General features: G+C 29.1%; 3 protein-coding genes across 3 annotated transcripts; 2 read left to right on the top strand and 1 right to left on the bottom strand.

Annotated features, from left to right (window-relative positions):
* The first annotated feature begins 148 nt into the window (after positions 1-148).
* LOC107070600 (uncharacterized) lies at positions 149-14,107 on the top strand. Its single transcript, XM_089172924.1, has 8 exons — positions 149-573; positions 763-11,376; positions 11,483-11,689; positions 11,761-11,880; positions 11,952-12,209; positions 12,294-12,410; positions 12,487-12,558; positions 12,647-14,107. Exons 2-8 carry the CDS (start codon positions 1,018-1,020, stop codon positions 12,728-12,730), a joined length of 11,217 nt encoding a protein of 3,738 aa, XP_089029050.1. The 5' UTR covers positions 149-573; positions 763-1,017; the 3' UTR covers positions 12,731-14,107.
* A 135-nt stretch (positions 14,108-14,242) lies between these two features.
* LOC107070653 (ADP-ribosylation factor-like protein 16) lies at positions 14,243-15,456 on the top strand. The gene is made up of 2 exons (XM_015329061.2): positions 14,243-14,482; positions 14,583-15,456. The coding sequence occupies exons 1-2, from the start codon at positions 14,276-14,278 to the stop codon at positions 14,901-14,903; spliced, it is 528 nt and encodes a 175-aa protein (XP_015184547.1). The 5' UTR covers positions 14,243-14,275; the 3' UTR covers positions 14,904-15,456.
* Positions 15,173-19,622, bottom strand: pic (DNA damage-binding protein pic). Its single transcript, XM_015329059.2, is given in 6 exon segments — positions 15,173-15,718; positions 15,804-16,200; positions 16,275-17,339; positions 17,341-18,998; positions 19,190-19,338; positions 19,415-19,622. Coding segments are annotated over 6 exon segments (3,423 nt in total). The 5' UTR covers positions 19,485-19,622; the 3' UTR covers positions 15,173-15,634.
* Positions 19,623-20,066: the final 444 nt, after the last annotated feature.

Raw genomic sequence — 20,066 nt, 5'->3', positions numbered from 1 at the left:
ATTTTATTTGATTTTAAATGATGATTATATTTTATTGTACAGTATAAAATGTCATTAATCAAAAGTAAAGGCTGGTTTACAATGAAGGCACGATTTTATTGACTGTTTGGAAAGTCTCTAACATTTATAGTTAATGCTTTGACTATGTTTTCATCTCATGTGACCAGGCATTAAAGTTGCAACTACATCAAATATGTATAATTTACATACTTTTTAAAAACAGTGTTGGATTTTGGATATTGTGATTATTTTATTTCTATTTACAAATATTAATTATATATTATAAATAGAGAAGAGAGAATAATAGTTATTGTAGCTTTGATCAAAATAAAAAAATATCTCATCATTTATTAAATTCCAATATGCATATCTATTAGACTACATTGTCTAATATATAACGAAAACGACTCTCGTTTTGATCTGATAAATAGAAGAAATTTTTAATCCTGATATGAAATATATCGAAATATTATTAACGACATCAAAATAATGATCGAAGAAAGAACAATTTCAATTAATAATTAATAGCGATTGACACGTTCAACTGAGAACATGGCGAATGTGTTAACAGAGGTAGTCAACCAAACTGTTTTGATATCATTGTATGGTTAATAAGAAAAATACTATTATCTTCATTGCATTTCGTAATTTGTTCCATTAAATATAAATATTTAATATTCTAATTGAAATTGACATTTGTCAGTTTATGTTAAATTTGTGCATTTTATATCTTTGTATAATTATATGAAATATATATTTCAGGTTATGTTTTAAAAATTGTTTATGATTGAAAAATTAAATTATTAAATAATTGATACAACAGTATCACGATGTTATATGAAAGCAAGTTAAGTGTTTTTATGAAGATTCACATTCAGTACTGTGATACAAACTTCGTTAAGTAAATGAATAATATAAATTATTTCATTCATCTGTACATTATTGATTTTATATACAAAATTATAAAAAGTACAATAAATATACAAAGGATAAGAAAGTGTTGTACTGTAAAGTGTAATGAGCGGATCTAGTTTTCGAGAAAAGGTCATTGAACCACGGAATATTCATCCAAATGGCCCAATTGGTGCTTATCGTGGGACCTGTTCATCTCACCCTCGTTTTAATCATCCCCGTTTACTTCATAATAGATTACCAACACTGGACAATTGGTCAGGAAGATCGAAGCACGACTTACGTTTTGTCTCTTGGAACAATGTTAAATTTCAACGTCCCATATTTCGTGGTGCATCCCATTTTCGTCACCATAACAGAGGATGGAATCATAGAGAAAATGTACGTTTTCCTAATTCTAATAGATCATCCACCGTGCCATATTCCTCAGAACATAATAAACATGGAGGAAGTACTAAAACAACGTTTATGCAAAACTTACACGATGGAGAGGATCAATCAAAAAATATTAAACGTAAACAATGTTTACAAGCAATTCCTTTACTTGGATCTGAGGAAGAACGTCAAAAGAAAATCACTGAGACTGCAGTTAGATTAAAAGAAAAATTATCTATCATTACCAAAGAAGATATTACTAATCTTTGGGGAGATGATCTGTCGTCGTCTATTGTACCATCGTCTAACATAAAAGACAAAAATACACTTAAGTTAGGAGACGAACAGCCTGAACTTAATCTTTCTTGTAATAATTTTAAAGATTTAGATAAGATTGACTCGGACAATGTAAAGTCTGATAAAAATAATGACATTAATGAAGCTAGAAGTGCATTTAATTTTATACATGACAATGTCAAGGAAGTAAGAAATAATATTAAAGACAGATTTGAACAAAACGCGACAGATATTGAAAAAAACATTCTAAGCGATGAATCTGTCACGATTATTAATGATAACATTGTAACAGAAAGTAAATCGCTAAAAGATAATGATACCATTAAAGATAAAGACACCAATTCTCCACATTGTACGTCTATTACTTTGTCAAATATTTCCGAAGTATCTAATACAGAATTAACGACGAATTCTTTGCAAGGAAATACAGGAAAAATAAATATGTCACAAACTGATAATACTCAAATATATGATCATGAATTAAATGCAGCAAAATCTGTGAATACATCATTACAGTGTCAATCAGAATATCCAAATTCTGATGATATGCAGGAATCTCATTGGAAAGCATCATCAAAATATCAAACACACTCATTTCGTAGAAAACTGATTAAATCAAGATGGTCACATAGAAATCATAGATACGCGTATAATAGATCACAGAATGAATCAACAAGATTTAATCAGCATTTGCATAGAAATATAATGCCTTTAAATCAAGATTCACAATATAATGTATTATCTTCGTTTGATATAAACAGATCTCGATCGCAATTTCCTACAATGGCAAATGTAATACATAATAAGGATAATTCGCAAAGTATCACTTCATGCGTAGATCATAGTAGTGTACCTTTGGTACCTGTTAACATTTCTTCAAGTCAAGAAGATATTCTACAAACAATGCCAGTTTTTAATCCATGGGAGTCATCTACTGCATTAAATTATAATCCACATAAAGAGCAAATAATGAATGTACCTAATTTTAATCCTCAACAACCACCACCAAATTTTAATAATCCAAAAGGCACATTACCATTATCGTCTGTATTCGATCAACAACAATATCTTTTGCCTGAAAGTCCTTTGCAAACAAGTGCACATCATCATCATCCCACTTCAAGTCCCACATCTTCGAGTCTTTTATCAACTGCTTCAATAAACTTCTCCCCAATATTAACTCATACAGCATCTATACAACAAATGACACTTCATGATACAGTAACATCATCTGCAACGATAAGCAAAGCTGAACATCAAGCATTGCTTTATAACAAGGCACCAAATTCTGCTCCAATTTCCAATTCAGATAATCAAATGAAGGATGAATTTCAAGAGATACAAGAGGCAGCAATACAGTTTGCAAAACAAGCTAATATAACAGATGATAAAGTAAATATTGATACATCTGTAAAACAACAAGAAGATATTAATGATGTATTGCCATCTTTTACACAAATACATGAAAATATTAATAAGGAAAAGGAACAAGAATCGAATTTCAGAATAACCGAATCTCACGGATCATCTAACTTTGAACATGAAAAACAAACATTAAATGAAAATGATAATGTTGAAGAAAGTACTTTTGCAGATAAAGAGACTCGACCAAAAGTAATGTTTCATTTAAATCCCAAATTAAAGAAAATAAATAAGCAAGGAAAACAGCATCAGAGCATTGAAGATGGCGAGAGAGAACGATATAGTTCTTGTATATTTCCACCAAATGATTCCGATCAAATATATGCAAAAGAATATTCTAATCAGAAGCTTGAGGAATGTGCTGCTAATGAAATGATTAGAAGTAATCAAGATAAAACTTGGAAACATAATATAGAAGTAAAAGACATTGATACAATAAATAATCTTATTGACGAATCACAAAGGTCTTATTCAGAGTCTCGAATTTCTGTAACTTCTGATAATTTGATCATGCAAAGAGCTCAAGATTTTATAAAAAGAAGAAAGAAAGTAGAATCTCCTCCTGTGGCTGAATCTTCATGGAAAAATAGAATTATCAATCGTTTTTTGAAAATGAGTAAAAATGATATTCGTAACATGATCAATAATTCTAGTCTTCGAAAGTTTAATATTGCCATGGAACATCTTGTTAAAGAAAAAAAATCATTATTGTCATTAGAGATGCGAAATACTGAAGATGAAAAAATAAAAAGTTATGATAGACAAGAATTCATGGATCAATTAAATGCAATGCTAGATCCAGCGGCTATCGTTGATATTACTAATTTACCTACAGACTTTATTCATCATTTAAGTGAAGTATTACAACTTGATGTCATGCCTCTAGAATCAAATGAAAATGTTCTTCATTATACTAATGATAAATGTCAAAATAATCATTCACATGTATCTTCTAATGAAGAAGAAATACTAAACAATAATATTATTTCAGAAAATATTCATTTAGAAGAAATAAAAGACGAAGATAATATAGTTTCATCTTCTATCATTGCAGAGTCAAATATTAAGAGCAATGATGATAATATAGCTTCTTCAATTACAAGTTCTTCATCTAAAACCAATAATAATACAATATTAAACTCTAATGAAATGTTTTCAAAGACACCATTGGAAAATAATGATCTAGAAATTGATCATTACATCAATAATATACACGTAGCAGAGAAAGATATTACACGAAAAGACATTGAGAAAAGAAAAATACATCCGTTGCGCGTTCTGCCTGATGTAGGTCATATACTTGGAACTGTTACTAGAAAAGCATCAGCAGCAGGCGAATCAAAATCAATAAATTTGGAAGAAAAATCAAAGTCTACAATGAAAGGAACAAATAAAACATGCGATGAAATAGGAAAAAGCTCAATACCCACAGATCAACTTACATCAATAAATCCTACATCATTTACTTCCAAAGCAAAGATTTTGGATTCTAGCAAACAACATGAATGTAATTCAGGAAATGCATATATATCTAAGTCTAAAAGATATAATAGATGGTGGACTAGAAGAGAAAGAGATGAACCAGATGCCTTTAGAAATCTTACGAAGGAAGAATGGGAGGCTAAACATGGGAAAAAGATGAAAAGTTCTTCAGCATGTAATTTTTCCAAAACACACACAAGTAGATATAGCGATAATACAAATGTAACTAATAAAAAATATAATAGTAGAAGTTCCTATTGTAAAAATTATTCATCTCCGCGCTCATTTAAAACAAATACAAGTTTTTCCAATCGGAAAAGTGCATTTAGCAAGAAAGTATCGAAAAAGGATAATGTAGAAAATGATTATAATGCGAGCAGTTCAAGTTCAAGTTCAAGTTCAAGTTCAAGTGAGACTAACGATACTAATAGTACAAGTAGCGAAGATAGAACACCATCGGATGTTGCCAAACTTCTTAAGGTAATTAAAGAAAAAGAAAAGATAGCTAAAAATAAATCATTGAATGAAACAATAAGAGATGAAGTAACAGCTGAAATTCATCGTAAATGGAATGCGGAAGATAGAAAAAGAAAATATCATAAGAAGGATAAAAGAAGGAAAGAGACAAAATTCAAATATGAGGAAGAGAGAAAAAAAAGAAAAAAGAAAATATCTGAAAGTAGTTCTAATTCTGATAACAATCAACCTTGTACACCTAACTTACTTACAGAAATGGAAATTAAGAAAGAAACTAACGTTAAAGAAGAATTCGATGTTGCCATAGAAGAAGATTTCGAATCTAATATACATAATATAAATAATACGTGTTCTAAAAAGCAGGAAACAGTAAAAACCGTGGATAAAAGCGTTGATAAAAGCGTGGATAAAAGCGTGGATAATAAAAAAATAATGTTGGAAAATGCAGACAAATGTACAATAAAAGAGAGTAATAAAATAACACTGGTCCCAACAATAATACAATTAAAACCGCAATTACAATTAATGGCAGAAACATCAAAATCTGTAGAAGAAACGGAATTTATGAAAAATACGGCTAAAATAGTCTCCAATGCGAAATGTCATGAACAAAATAAAACACCTGCGTTGAATAATGAAGACAAACAAAAAATCATTTTAAAGAAATGCCATAAAGATGAAAATACATCAAAAAGAAATGAAGAAGATTTGGAGTGTCCAAATAATAATACATTAACAAATGTTTCAGAAACAGAGCAGCACACTGTTCTTCATAATAATGATAATACAACGAAGAATTTAACTAATACATTATCATCCATTGTAAAGGAACAAAGTAGTGGTAAGGAACAAATGTTTCATGCAGAAAAAGAAGCATTATCCTACAGTCCTAGCATTCCTACAGTTCAGCCTACAGTTGAGCCTACAGTTGAGCCTACAGTTCAAGAATCAAATAGAGAAAAGTTAATAGATAATAAAGTAACATCTAAAAAGATAGATATAAAGGCATACAAAGCACGTAAATTACAACGAAATATGAACAATGAGGAAAAAATAAATGAGGAAAAAGCAGTAACAAGTAATAAACATGCAATAAATAATGACACGTTTAATGATAGCTTCTCAAAGTCAATAATAGAGGAAACACAGAAACCAGATATTGACGTTTCACCAAAAACTATGTCTTCTAATGCAAATTTGAAAGATACAAATTCTATTACACAAACGAATAAGATATCAAGAGATTGTAATAAATTTAAAAATATTAAATCAGAAGGAAGTAGGGAATTAAAATTGAAAAAGGAAAAACTAGAGAAGAATAAAAAGAAAACTGATGTAAAGAAGAAAATAAAAGAAACGAAAGAAATATCAAGTGTTAATGATGACAAAATAAATAATACTTCTGATGTTTTGAAATCTTTCAAAAATGAAGTTGAAAATAATGAGGAGGTGGATGTTACCAGTGGTAAACACGAAAATGTACAATTTATTACTGATCATTTATTATTAGCAGCAACAAATGCAGAATGTCCAATAGAGAAAGTTTCTATTAAAAATGAGGAAATTTCTGTTAATTGTATTATACCGTCGACAAGTGAAAATAATGAGACCATTAATAATGATTTTAATAATGCTAAATCAACGGATAAGGAAAAATATATAGAAACATCAGAAATAACAAATAACATCCAAAGTAAAAACACTGACGAAAGAAGAGCCATATCTTCTTCCAACGAAATATCTGTGGAATCAAAAATATGTCCTTTTATAAATACCGAAGAGATTAATTTGCCAAAAAATGAAAGTAAGAAGCAGGCCCAAGAAAACATAGAACCTTGGGATTTACCAACATTTCATGAAAATATAACAAATTTAGAAAAAGTGTCCAAATGTATAGAATCTTCTGTTGATTTTCAATTGAATAAATCTCTTGAACAAGGTGAATCATACAAGGATATGAAAGTATCAAATAATAACACAAGTATTACTAATATAAATGTAATTCCTCAAAGTAAACAAGGTAGAATTCTAGAAGGAGACACTGTAATAGTGAGTCAGATTAATGAAAATTTATTAGAAAATCAAAACAATCTTAATATTGGAAAGAATATAATAAATTCTACTTCAAACATTGATGAAGAAATTAATAGCAATTCAATAAAAAGTAAATTAAATTCACCTGAAAGTACTAGTAGTCCATTTAAGGGATTTGTTGAATCCAATAGCTATCAAAACATATTGCATTTAGAGACACAAAATACAGTTATTCCTAGAAAAGATATTGCTATAAAAGATGAAGAACACATTGCAAAAGAATTGCAATCATCTTCTAATGATAAATTTCATCTGCATAATATAAGTTATGAAGATACTTCATATAATAATATTTCTTTTGAAAGTAGTCTCAAAGATTCTTTAAAGACAGTTCAACAATTGAATAAAGAGGAGACAGGAGAATCATCTGATAGAAAAGATTTCAGGATAAACGATAGTGCAGTAAGTACTACAAGTAAAAGATATGCAGATAATAAATATGCTGAAAATTCTAAAAATAATGAGATAAATACAAATAGTTTTCAACACTCTGAATACTCGGTGGAAAATAACGAATCTATGCCAACAATAAATGTTGAAAAAAATACTGACAATGAGCGAGATGAAATATTTCTCGAATTATATGAATGTGAAGATAATGCAGTAATGGAAAAGCCAGATATTGATATTGTAAAAGATTCTTTAGTTAAAGAAAAACAACCATCAGGTGAAAAAGACATTTTAGATTTTCTACCTACATCAGATATAAATAATACAATAGATTCTTCTTCATTCAGTAATATATCAAATGAAACTTTGAATAATATAATTAATACTGACACTGAATCATCTTTAGCTTCGCTAATTAATAGCAACACAATTGGAAATAATAACTTGGCTGATATGCCAAACCAGGATAATATTGGAGATTTTGTTATTAATATTAACTCGGGTAGAAAAGGAAACACAAATGACAATAATTCATACTTAAATAATGATATTTTTACTAATTTGAATTATAATTCACTTTTGTCTACGGAAAGACTTCGGAAATCGTCCATACACGATACACCAAAAAAGTTAACATTTCCAACAAAAGCTTCTTTAAAAGAAACAACAAATATTACTGCAATTATGGATTCTGTCAAAGAAGCTATGAAATTGAAAAAATCTAATTTAACAGAACATGACAATCAGAACACAGATCATTTGATAAGTGATGATCAGATATCTCAGAAAGAAAATATTGATAATGCAATTGTCAATTTGGAGCAAGATAAATCTTCACAAGATGTAAATGTATTATTATCATCATCTCAAACTGTTTTGAATAAAGGAAAAACAATACAGGATGAAACTTTGATTCCATCTAGTCATACTAGTTTAATTAAAGAATTAATAGATAGTAAAAAAGTATATAATCCTGTCGTTCAATCAGAAAGAATGAAAGAAACAAATAGACCGATAACAGATACAATACAATACTATGTTGAGACAAATAAAATTGATGAGGTAGATGACATAGTAGATACACAAAAGCAAGCTCAAACGAGTAATAATACTTTACATGTTACAAACAAAAATATAAAAGAAGAAATAATGGCTAGAATGATAGAGATAGATGTGGAAATTCATAAATTAATGACAGAAAAAATGACTTTATATCAAATGTTAGAAAACGATTCTTTAGTATTAAATAAGTTTGCATTAACTACTAACAATTTAGGGATAGAAACGAATAGAGACAAAACATTAATAAAACTTCAGACGTCATCTACTTTAACATCGCATACAATGGAAAATACAGAGCTAAGCTCTGTGTCTAAAATGATTCAAGATGAAATAGAAGAGCCAATAATTACTAATATTAATGAGAATAAAGAAGACAAATCTTTAAGAAGAACAGAAGAAAATATCAATTGCACAAGAAACATTTCATCTGATAATTCTAAAGATAGATTATTATCAGAATGCAGTGGAAGTTCGCAATCGTCGTTACCGTTAATATCTAAAGATGAAAATGATAAAGTACTATCTGAAAATCAAGTTGATGAATCGACTGAAAGTCTGGATACATGTAATTCTATAAGAGAAACCTCGAGTAGTGGTAGAAATAGTACATCACCGATGATTAGTATGACAAAATCATATAAAGAAAATCAGCAAGTAGAACCTAAAAATAATAATTCAACGCAAGCATCCTTAATATATTCTGATGATAGTACTTGGGGATCTTTTGCACAATTATCTGAAAATATGGAAGAGAAGAAACATAACATTGGTCTTGCTCTTTTAGAGGAAACATATAAACGAGAAATGGCAGAACATCGAAAATTAAAAGCAAATGCACGTAAAAAGAAAAAGAAAGAACTACATAAGTTCTTGAAAAGTGTCAATTATTTAACACCCGAAGAAGAAGACATTCCTTTGAATGCATTGTATATTAAAAAACTGCAACAAAAACGAGATCTACTTTATTCATTGGATGACATGAAAGAAAATTCAACAGCTATTGATAACTGCGAAAATTCATTTCAATCCGAAAAGATTTGGGAACATGCAATAGAGGTAATAAATGCCGTTGCAGAGGATAGAGTAAAAGACTTATATGAGGAAAACAATGAAGAAAAAGTGAATGAAAATTTAAACACATCGTCAAATAAAATAAGGCAAAATGAAGGTACCAAATACTTGGCAAAATCTTTACAGAATTCCAATGAAAAGGAACCTACTTGCTCTTCATTAAGTTATGATCAAAAGAACAATTCTATTAAACATTCATCGAATATTACAGATGAGAATGTAATTCAACAAAGACAAATAGAAATAAGTAAAACAGAAGAAGAAAAGAATGCAATTAAAGACATTGAAGTACAATCTAGTACAGTTTCTCCTTGTAATAATCAAGACGGGAATTTGGATATAAAAAATATGTCAATTGATGGTGATATTAGTCAACAGAAAACTTCTTTGATCGATGAAACCTTCACTACTAGTCATTTTAATATACCTCTTCTTACAGATGCTAATCAATTAAATGTTACAAAAGAAAAATTATTCAATAAGGATCAGAGTAATCATACATTGCAAAAAATTGTAATACCTGAAAGCAGAAACAATTCTATAGAAGTTATAGAAAAGAGTTTCAAAGGATCTGCTGTTGCTGCTGCTGTTGCTGCTGCTGCTGTTGCTACTGCTGATGATGAGAAAGAAGATTGTTTAGTAAATCAGAATACCACTGTTAATAACTTAACATTTGAAAAACTTAAATATAATAGTAAAACAGAAGAAACTATTAAACAAAAAACAGAAGATAAAGAAATGAAGATACCAAAAGTCATATACGAAACAGATGAAATTACTTCAAATATACCTCAAATTAGTAATATTCAAGATAATAAAACATTCAAATGTAAAGTCAGTAATAAAAATGCTTCAATACATAAGAGTTCAAAGTCTAGCGAGGATAATATAAAGCATTTAAAACATGATGATACTAATTCAAATGAAGGAACAGATTCAAGAATATCTTCAATACATCAAGAACTTGAGAATACATTTTTGAATATAAAACGTAATCGTAAGTTTCACAAGTTAGAAAGTAGTAAGGATATAAAATATACCAAACCTGTAGAAGATGAATCATCCATGAAATATCAGACGTTCATATTGAAAGAGAATGTAATCGAACGGTTTTCACCTGATGTTGATTATCAATTATTAACACCTAAAATAAAAAACATTGCAGTTAAAAGAAAAATACATAACGAATCAGAAATGATGAATTGCAAAGTAAGATTAGTTGATATATTTAAATCAAATATTTATCAAGACATTAGAGATAAATTTAAATCTCATATACCTACTTACAAATCTGCTGCAATAGAAGATACGATAAATTTAGCACATTTTGCTACATCATCTAAAACTAATTCTTCGATTATAGAAACAAATAAGTCTAAAGATATAAGAAAAATAACAAATATATCTAGCAATGTGCAAGAAGAAACTTCGACGATTTTATGTCAAAATGAAGTAATAAAAACATGCAATGTTTTGGATCATAAAAAAGAATTCAAATGTTATCCTAAAGTAAATCCATTACTTGATGATAAACATTTATCCTTGGAATCTAATAACAAAGGCACATCAGCAACATCAATAAAAGCTGTTCCTTCAATTGTCAAGATGAAAATTGAAGATCAAAATGAACAACTCGATATTACAATTGTAGAAGAAAGAAAAAAAGATAGTCGTCATTGTATAGTAGATTTACATAATGATGAGGAAATACCATTATTAGACGAAATAACAAAAACTGAACAGCCATTGAGAACACAATATATAGCTCATAAAGGGCCTATATTAGATATTAAGGTAAACGCATACAAATTATATAATAATAATAATAATAATAATAATAATAATAATATAACAACAATTTGTGTGTGAATTAATAATACAATAATATTATTTGTTTGAGGTATTTGGTGATACATTTCTGGCAGCCAGCGAAGATGGTTCAATATATAGATACAGTCAAAAATCTAATGAAATATTGAATATTTATAAAGGTCATAGATCAGCAGTTACGTGTATGTACATCCACGAAATAAGTAAGCTTGATTATACAAATAATTGGGTATATACAGGATCTTTGGATGGAACCTTACGTTGTTACAATGTTAAGGTAAATACAGTAAAAAAAGATCAATCATTTTTCAGTTGTTATATTATATCTTATTGTTTGTTTTACTTTAGACTGGCACGCAACTTAATAATATTGCAAATGTTGGAAGTCCTGTTCAGTGTATGGATCAAGCTTGGGGTATAATTTTTATTGGTACTAAATCAGGACATGTTTCTCGTTTTCATATAAAGGTTTGTTAGTTTTGGAATGTAATTTAATTTCAGTTTAGTTTATAACATTGATATATTTTTTGGTATTATAGTTTGGTGCTATAAAAGGTGATAGCATACAATTTTCTGATAAATCAGTACTAGCTTTGAAAGCAACAAATGAAGGTCCACGAAAAGTTCTCATTGTAGCATCGCGTAATCAACCAATAACAATACGCGACGCACAGAATGGATTGTTTCTTCGGACAATTTGTGGAGAAAAAAATCATACAGTCTATAGTTTAATGCAAAATAACAATTTGATTTATTGCGGTACAAGTAGTACCTCGATACTTGTTTTTGATTTCACCGTTAGTATATAGAATTTGTAATTGTACACAATATAATACACTATTACAAGTGTCCAATTATTATATTATATATTTTTTTTATAGAATGGAGAACAAAGAGCACGATATGATGCAGGTGTAGGTATCGTTTGTATGCGACTCTATCATAAGCTTTTATTTGCTGGCTGTTATGATGGAAACATTTATGTTTTTAATATTCAGGTAATAATAATTGTTTCAACTATTTAAATACTTCAAATATTTTCTCTATAAATTGTTAAATTATTTCTTTTTATAGGATCATAAACTAGCTTGTAGTATACCTGGACCAGGAAATATGTTACTAAGTATGGAAGTTGTCGACAATAAGGTATTGACAAAGTTTACAAATAATATTAATAATTTGACATATAAATAGATAGAATATAAGATATGATGATAGAATAAATTTATTATAGATTATAGCCGGTAGTAAAGACAAACGGCTGCAAATGTGGCAGATACCGAAGCAATTACAAGTGGTATTACGTGAAATGTCATAACAAGTATAAATTGCACATAAATCTAGTCTCATGTTGAGGATAGTATTGGTCTATAATTTACTTCTTTGAAGGCAATGTACAGTATACCTGATATAAGTTCAATTGCATACGCATGTTATATATATATATATGTTTAATTGAAATTATAAAGGGCATACCCAAAACTAAAAACTTGTCAGGTAAATATTTTCTTTTAGTAAGGATACTACATTCAACAACTACTCGTTGCAGACAATTTCAATAATCTTACTTGGCTATGGCCTTTATATTCGTAGAAAGATAGTAGTGTACACAACACTGACTGCACATATTTATATTTATAAGTAAATTTGTACAGAAATTAAATTATTATTATAAATATAAGGATTAGTCGTCAATAGAAGAAATTAAACAAACAAATCTCTATTCTTTAAAAATATAAAGAAAAGAAGTAATTCTTATATTTAATTGTCATATATTGATATGCCATGATTGCTGATATTGATGTAATAATAATTAATTAAATCACTATAAATTAATATGATATGTAAAATAAACCTCAAGTGCCTTGTGCACATTAGAAAATTTTTGTTTTCTCAAAATGAGATAATCTTTTTTGTATTATTTTATTTTTACATATGAATACTTCTTCAAAATTACACAAATTATGCTTTAGATGATTTTTACACAGAAATATGCATGAATGTCTATTTTATATATTAGATATATTTGTAAAAGATCATTTTACTTTGTTTAGACTTTATTTTAAGGATTAAATAGTATTTTATAAATAATTATGTTTTGAGTTATAACATATTTTGAGAAAATAAATTTGAATAATTCCTAACATGTAATTGCTACTATAATCAATATCTTTTATATATTAAGTATTGTGTAACATTGGATTCAAATATTAATGTTCACAGAAAGCAATTTTTATTTCACTGATTATTCATGAATTGTATATATATATATATAAATCATAATTCTGACGTTACTAAAAAAAATTTGTTAAAAATAGTTAGCAATTAAAGAGCTTTTCGTATTTCTGTATGCAACATGGTTTTAAACTATGATAAAAAAGAAAATAATATGCTCTACTGTACACTTTTATAAGCATTTGTTCTATATATTTTATTACTAATTTATTGAAATATTACTATGCATATTATGATATGCTAATATGTGTTTTATGTCGATGCACTACTCTTTACACAATAGAACAAATTGTACTTATAAGATCAATTTTCAAATATACATTTTCTTTATGTTCACTATGTATTAAATATTTGTTATAATATATGTTGTAATAAAAAATATTGTTTGAGTATATTCATGTATACAATTGCGTTAAAACTCATGAAATATAATAAAATATCACTGTATAGAAAACGAATATTGATAATATTCATAGCTTTTTGCTGCAATTATCTCCAAGAACTCGTATTGTGTTAGATCAATATTTCTATATACATATATATATTCTTTTCAAATCAATTGAAGTCTTATAAAGTTATCATAAGGAATTTTCATTATTTAGAAGAAATATAGAAATAGTAAAAAGACATGTGTTTGTGTCTTGGTGCTTTGAAATCTGGTAAAACACTGTTGCTGAAACGTCTTCAAGGCGACGAAATAGACAATGCCACCCATACAGTACCAACTAATGGTATCAATTTATTTACAATTAAAAATAATACTGGTGAATTTGATATAATTGTTCGAGAGATTGGTGGTAATATGGCACCAATTTGGAAATATTACTTCGACAAGGTAACAGTTAATGGAATGATTCCCTGCCATCACCATATTGGCTACCAGACCAATGATTTGTAACGTACATTGTAACACACATAATACTTTTTATTATTAGGTTTATAAATTAATTTTTGTCGTGGATACTAGCAATCTTTGCCAGATAAGTGCAGCCGGTGTATTATTGTATTCGGCATTAGTCGAACCAAGATTAAAACATATAAAAATTGCACTTATTTTAAACAAAATGGATCTCTCTTACAGACAAATGAGAAATGAAGCTCTTCTTATGCTTCAATTTGCACGTTTGAAGAAAGAAATAACTCAAGAGATAATTGTAATTGAAACTAGTGGAATAACAGGACAAGGTATTGAAGACTTACGTAATTGGTTATTTGACCCATATACTTTAAAAACTGTAAAAAGTGTCAATAGATAAATTATATCTCCAAATTGATGACTCTCTTTATTTACACTAAATTTTACAAATATGTAAATTTATTGCTATATTTGTATGAAATGGTTAAAACAATCATTTTATTATAATGAAACACAAATAGTAACAGTGTAATATTTATACAGTTGAAAACTCTGTTACTGTATTAACGTAGTAGACAGTAATGATTATTAAAACGATGTTAAATGATGGATGAGTCGAATAAATGATAAAGCTGCAGTAAAATTGAATTTAAAAAAAAATCTCATATATTTTGTTTTCATATATTAATTTATAATTGTGTGAAGATAATGTATATTATAATAAGAATAACAGAGAAGGAAAAATATAATATTTACTCAATTCGTAGGAATCTATCAATACCATTCAGTGCTTGCAAAAATATGTAGCATTAATGAAAAATGCCAACATTTATTATAGCTGCGAAAGTTGTTAATTTTCCAAATATTTTCTATATAAAAAGATAGCTTGTTCATCAATTCTAATACTTTTTCTACAATTTTATGAATATGATAATGAAAATAAAAATAAAAATAGTATTTAATTAATTCTATCTTTTAGTATATCATAGATGAAACTGTATTTACATTTAATTCTTTTTAAATTTTCCTGTTTTACCTTTTTTACCTTTTTGACCTTTTTGACCTTTTTTTGTATTAACACATATATACGTTTTAGATGCGGGTGACTGCATAAATCAGTCAAACACAAGTTCAATGTATTCTCGTTAAATCTTCAACAATTTTGACGAGATCATCAACCGTTGCTTCTTTCTTCATGCCGCTACCATCATCAATCTGAACAGGAATATAAATATATTTGAAAATATACACAAAACAATGTTTATATTATTGTATGAAAGATAAAAGTACGTGGGCTTACCATAAGGCCCATTGCAACCTCAGCCATTTTGTCGTGTGATAAATCAAGAAAACTTTCGATTAAATCACCATCTATAAAGCCCTCACATTGTTCAACCTTTAAGTCAGTATTAAAGCTCCTCCAGAAATTATGTTCAATTTTGCCGACACTTTTGATCACACATGTTAATCTTTCTTCCAAGCTATGAAGAAACTCATAAAATGCAAATGGAATTTGAGTAACTAAACCAATAGCACCGCTCACTGTTCCAAATAGTACACAACCTTGTGTAGGTGTACTCGATTCTCCTAAATTTTGCATTACCAAAGAACCGTGGCGGAAAATATTGACCATATCACCTAAATGAAATTGTCCAACTTCTTGCATTTGTTGTCTTTCATCCTCAGAAGTAGCTGCACTGTAAGTATGTATTCGTAATATGATATTTCTTATATATACATATATATGAGTAATTGGTATTTGACATCTTACCTATCTTTTTGACAAACGAAGAGATTAAAGCAATTTTCAGCTCCCAAGAAAGTATCATCATCTAAAATTTCAATACTTGTCATCCAATTAGGATTGTAATCTCTGGCTATTTCTTCAAAACTACCTTCCATAGTTTTGTATTGGAGAAGCGTTAAAGATCTCATAAGATCTCCAACTAAGACAAAGTCGCCTTTGGTTTTAAGATATAATGCTATAATATGATTGAAATGACTACATTCTAGCCTGAGTTCCTTCTCAGCAGTCCATTCAAATAGACGAACTGTACTATTAATACTTGCAAGAAGTTTTCCATTAAATTCTACTAATGAATAACATGATCCTTTGATTTCTTTTTCTGCTACTTGAGTAAGTTTTCCGTCACCCCAATGATACATTAATATTCTGCCCATTCTTGGTTCAGTTTCATCGGGATTTATTAATGCAGTTCCTACTACATAATAAGAGGTTGGATCTTCGCCTAATTTTGTAGATATTAATGACAAAGCATATTCAGTAGGCATTAAAGTGTGTGCATGAAGAACTTCAAATGTGTGTTGATCTATAATAAGAAGATTATGTACTTCAATTTCTTGTCCAATCTCATTAGCTGCATGTCCTGTTGGTTTATTATGAGGTGCTACATGACTGCTGCTGGATGTTGAAGCTGCTTGAGTAGACGCAGAGTGTCTAACAATACTGACTCCACTACTTTCTTGTACATCTACTCGCATCGATATAACGCCAAAAGTTTCCGAACTTTCTTGATATGCAATTCGCCTGGGTGATTCTCCAAGAGGAACAGTTCGTATATGTAATTTTTGAATTTCATCAATTGTTCCTATAGTGACAGTACTATCTGTTGCCAATGCCAAGCTGTCTGGATATGATTCTGCGTTCAATGAACACATATGATTGACCTCTTTCAAGTTAACGTTGCTAAATACAAGCTTATGATTAGAAGAATATATGACTGTTGGCCTATCAGAACAAGCAAAAACATTGGTCGTAGATAAGGATCTAAAAGTTCTTAGTACCGTTGGTTGTGTACCTAATGTAACTTTTTTTATCCGAGAGAACTCCAGTTTGTTTATGCAGAGTAAAATAATACATACTACCATCTCCAAGTGCACACAAAAGATATGTATTACCTTCAAAACAGGTCATTAAAATTGATCTTGGTATGATTTCACCGCCTAATAATTCTTTATTTATTTCATCCAATGCGGGTAAAGTTAAAATTCTAACAGAAATGTCTGTCCATAAGCCTACTGCAACTATACGTGCTTCGGTGCTTTTATCCAATGGAGAAATATCCAAACATGCTACCTCGTGCTGCAATGTAGCAAATCCTTTTGGAATTATTTTACCATCTATGATTTCCATATAAAATAAATCATTACCAGTAGCGCATAATACTTGAGTACCATTACAGGCAACTACGCTAATGGTTCTTTTATTTTCAGGTTGCCATTGAGATATTACAGATTTACTTTCATTCGAAATCAATCTTGCAGAACTTGGTGTTATTTGGATAAATAAATCATTAGTCACATTTCCAGTATGAAAGGTTTGTTCGTCTGCAACGAAGCCTGGCATATCAGTTTCTTCAACCTCTTCGCCATTCAAAGTTAATATTCTTGTCTGGCCAACAAAAGAGAGTACTAATGTATTATCAAAGTTACTACCATTAACTTTAAGAGCCCACATGCCTTTAATGCCTGGCAAATCGATACTTGCATGCTCTTGAATGCCAATACCATTTCTAATGATTCGAAGAGAGCCCTCTTTAAATGCACCAGAACAAGTAACCATTTGACCCTGTCCTTGTCTTTCAAGATCAACAATAGCCATATCAACTATTGGTGCTAAATTTGTAAATGTTTCCATTGGTACACAATAAGATCCATTTTCATCTGCCTTGGTTATTAATCTAATCAATTGAGAATCACCCAAACGACTGCCAATAAATATTACACCATTATCCAAATAAGTTATACATTCTGGAATGCTAATTTCACCTAGGAGCTCTACTTTTAAGTCTTTTACTACTTGTGTGCCATCGGGTTTCTTTTCGTGTTCTAAAAATAACATGAACAAATGTCCAGCTAGATCTCCTAATAAATACCTATAACCTTGATTGTCTACTTTGGCATAGCATGTTATAGTACTATGTTTAATGACTGGAGGTACGACAGCTACATAAGTAGCCCCATCATGATATACGATACTTTCTTGCCCTATTATAATTGCACCACAAATTGGAGAAGGCACGGGAATAATCATAATTGCTTCGCGCTCCACATTATCTTGTTTCCATGGTATTTTAACAAACTCTTTATCTCTCAAGGAGATTTCATGTGTTTTCACATGCCTTCCATTGACATCTTGATGAATTAAAATTAATGTAGGATTAGCGCATCCGTGCAAAAAATTAACATCTTGTACTTGTTGCTCATCCATACGAATCGACGATGCTTTTAATTCTGGATTATGTTTATCCAAAGGAATTATTTTAAAAAGACCATCGTATAACCTCAGTCCTATTACACGTGCTTTAGGATCAATAATAGCTTTGATACCAGTTTCTGAAGCTTTTCCAATACGATCAGCTACATTGCCATGAGCTCTGGTTCTGATTTCAATATCTTCTCCCTCTCCGATGCATTCCAAAATCATAGCATTGTATCGTGTTGTTAGAAGAAATAATAAATCTTTCTTTTCGTACTATAGAAATAGACAAAATCTTCATTTACAATTACATATTTATGTACACGAATGCCAATTTATATATATATATATATAGAGAGAGAGAGAGAAGAAAATATAATTAGGAACAAAAAGGAACAACAAAAGCCAAGAATAAAAGTATCCCTATGAAGCAATCAACATTGAACAATTGAGATAACCTTACTTACCGGTGGTCTGAAGAATTTGATAACAGCAATTTTTCCATAAATTCCAACCTCCTTCAAGGGTCTCAACCCTTCTGGAGTGACCAAATAGATTTCTAATCGTACATTTTTTGCTAATATTACATTGAGATCATCACTCGAGGTAAAGTTACCTTTGAGAAAAGAAATAGAAATGAAAAATTGTACAATTCACGTTAACTATTATTTCAAGGAAATTAAATTACTTACCAGTTACACAAGCACTTACAGCCGTAGGTTTATGTGCCGTCACCACGTAATGATGAGACATAGCTTTCATAATATTTCTTTAAAGTCGTTAGAAAAGCCGTTTAACGTTATAACTGAAAATCATAAATACTTATCTTAGACGAAGTTTAAAACTGTTGAAGGTTCTTAATCAAGGGCTCCAATTTGGCCCGTCACGAAGTTAGTTGCGTTCAATTCGATTGCTACTTTAACCTCTATCGATATATTTTTAAATTCAATTCAAATATATATATACACTTTACTATTATATTTCTGACATATTACTAAATTAATAATCTCTTATCTATCTCTTTAAATAATGAAATGTTCAATGAATAGAATTTATGAAAAATATTTATATAAAATATATTTTATTTTTCGATTATAATGCGCGCGCGCGATCTACAAATTTGAATTTTCAATATTTCGTTATGTGTTGTTGAATTCTTGTAATAATAATCAACGCTCGTTTAATATCCAAGAATTATATATTAAAAAAAATTTATGTTTTTCTTTTTTTTTTTTTTCTTAAGATCTACTTAAGTAAATATAAATAATCCCCTCATATATGTATATAGTTATATTTAAAGTGGGAAAAAAAATGTAACTTTCATGCGAATCGAGTTAACCAATA

This window comes from Polistes dominula, unplaced genomic scaffold, assembly GCF_049000335.1.
Source record: "Polistes dominula isolate Pdom_NZ unplaced genomic scaffold, Pdom_raw_medaka contig_22, whole genome shotgun sequence".
Classification (NCBI taxonomy): domain Eukaryota; kingdom Metazoa; phylum Arthropoda; class Insecta; order Hymenoptera; family Vespidae; genus Polistes; species Polistes dominula.
The sequence above is the reverse complement of the archived record's forward strand: the minus strand, read 5'-3'. Positions and strand labels throughout refer to the sequence as shown.

Bases quoted from the DNA above. Each gene is read 5' to 3' on its own strand.
- LOC107070600 (XM_089172924.1), top strand. From the start codon at position 1,018: ATGAGCGGATCTAGTTTTCGAGAAAAGGTCATTGAACCACGGAATATT. The intron at 11,377-11,482 runs GTAAACGCATAC...TATTTGTTTGAG, and splicing joins GGCCTATATTAGATATTAAG to GTATTTGGTGATACATTTCT. The intron at 12,210-12,293 runs GTTAGTATATAG...TTTTTTTTATAG, and splicing joins TACTTGTTTTTGATTTCACC to AATGGAGAACAAAGAGCACG.
- LOC107070653 (XM_015329061.2), top strand. From the start codon at position 14,276: ATGTGTTTGTGTCTTGGTGCTTTGAAATCTGGTAAAACACTGTTGCTG. The intron at 14,483-14,582 runs GTAACAGTTAAT...TTTTATTATTAG, and splicing joins GGAAATATTACTTCGACAAG to GTTTATAAATTAATTTTTGT.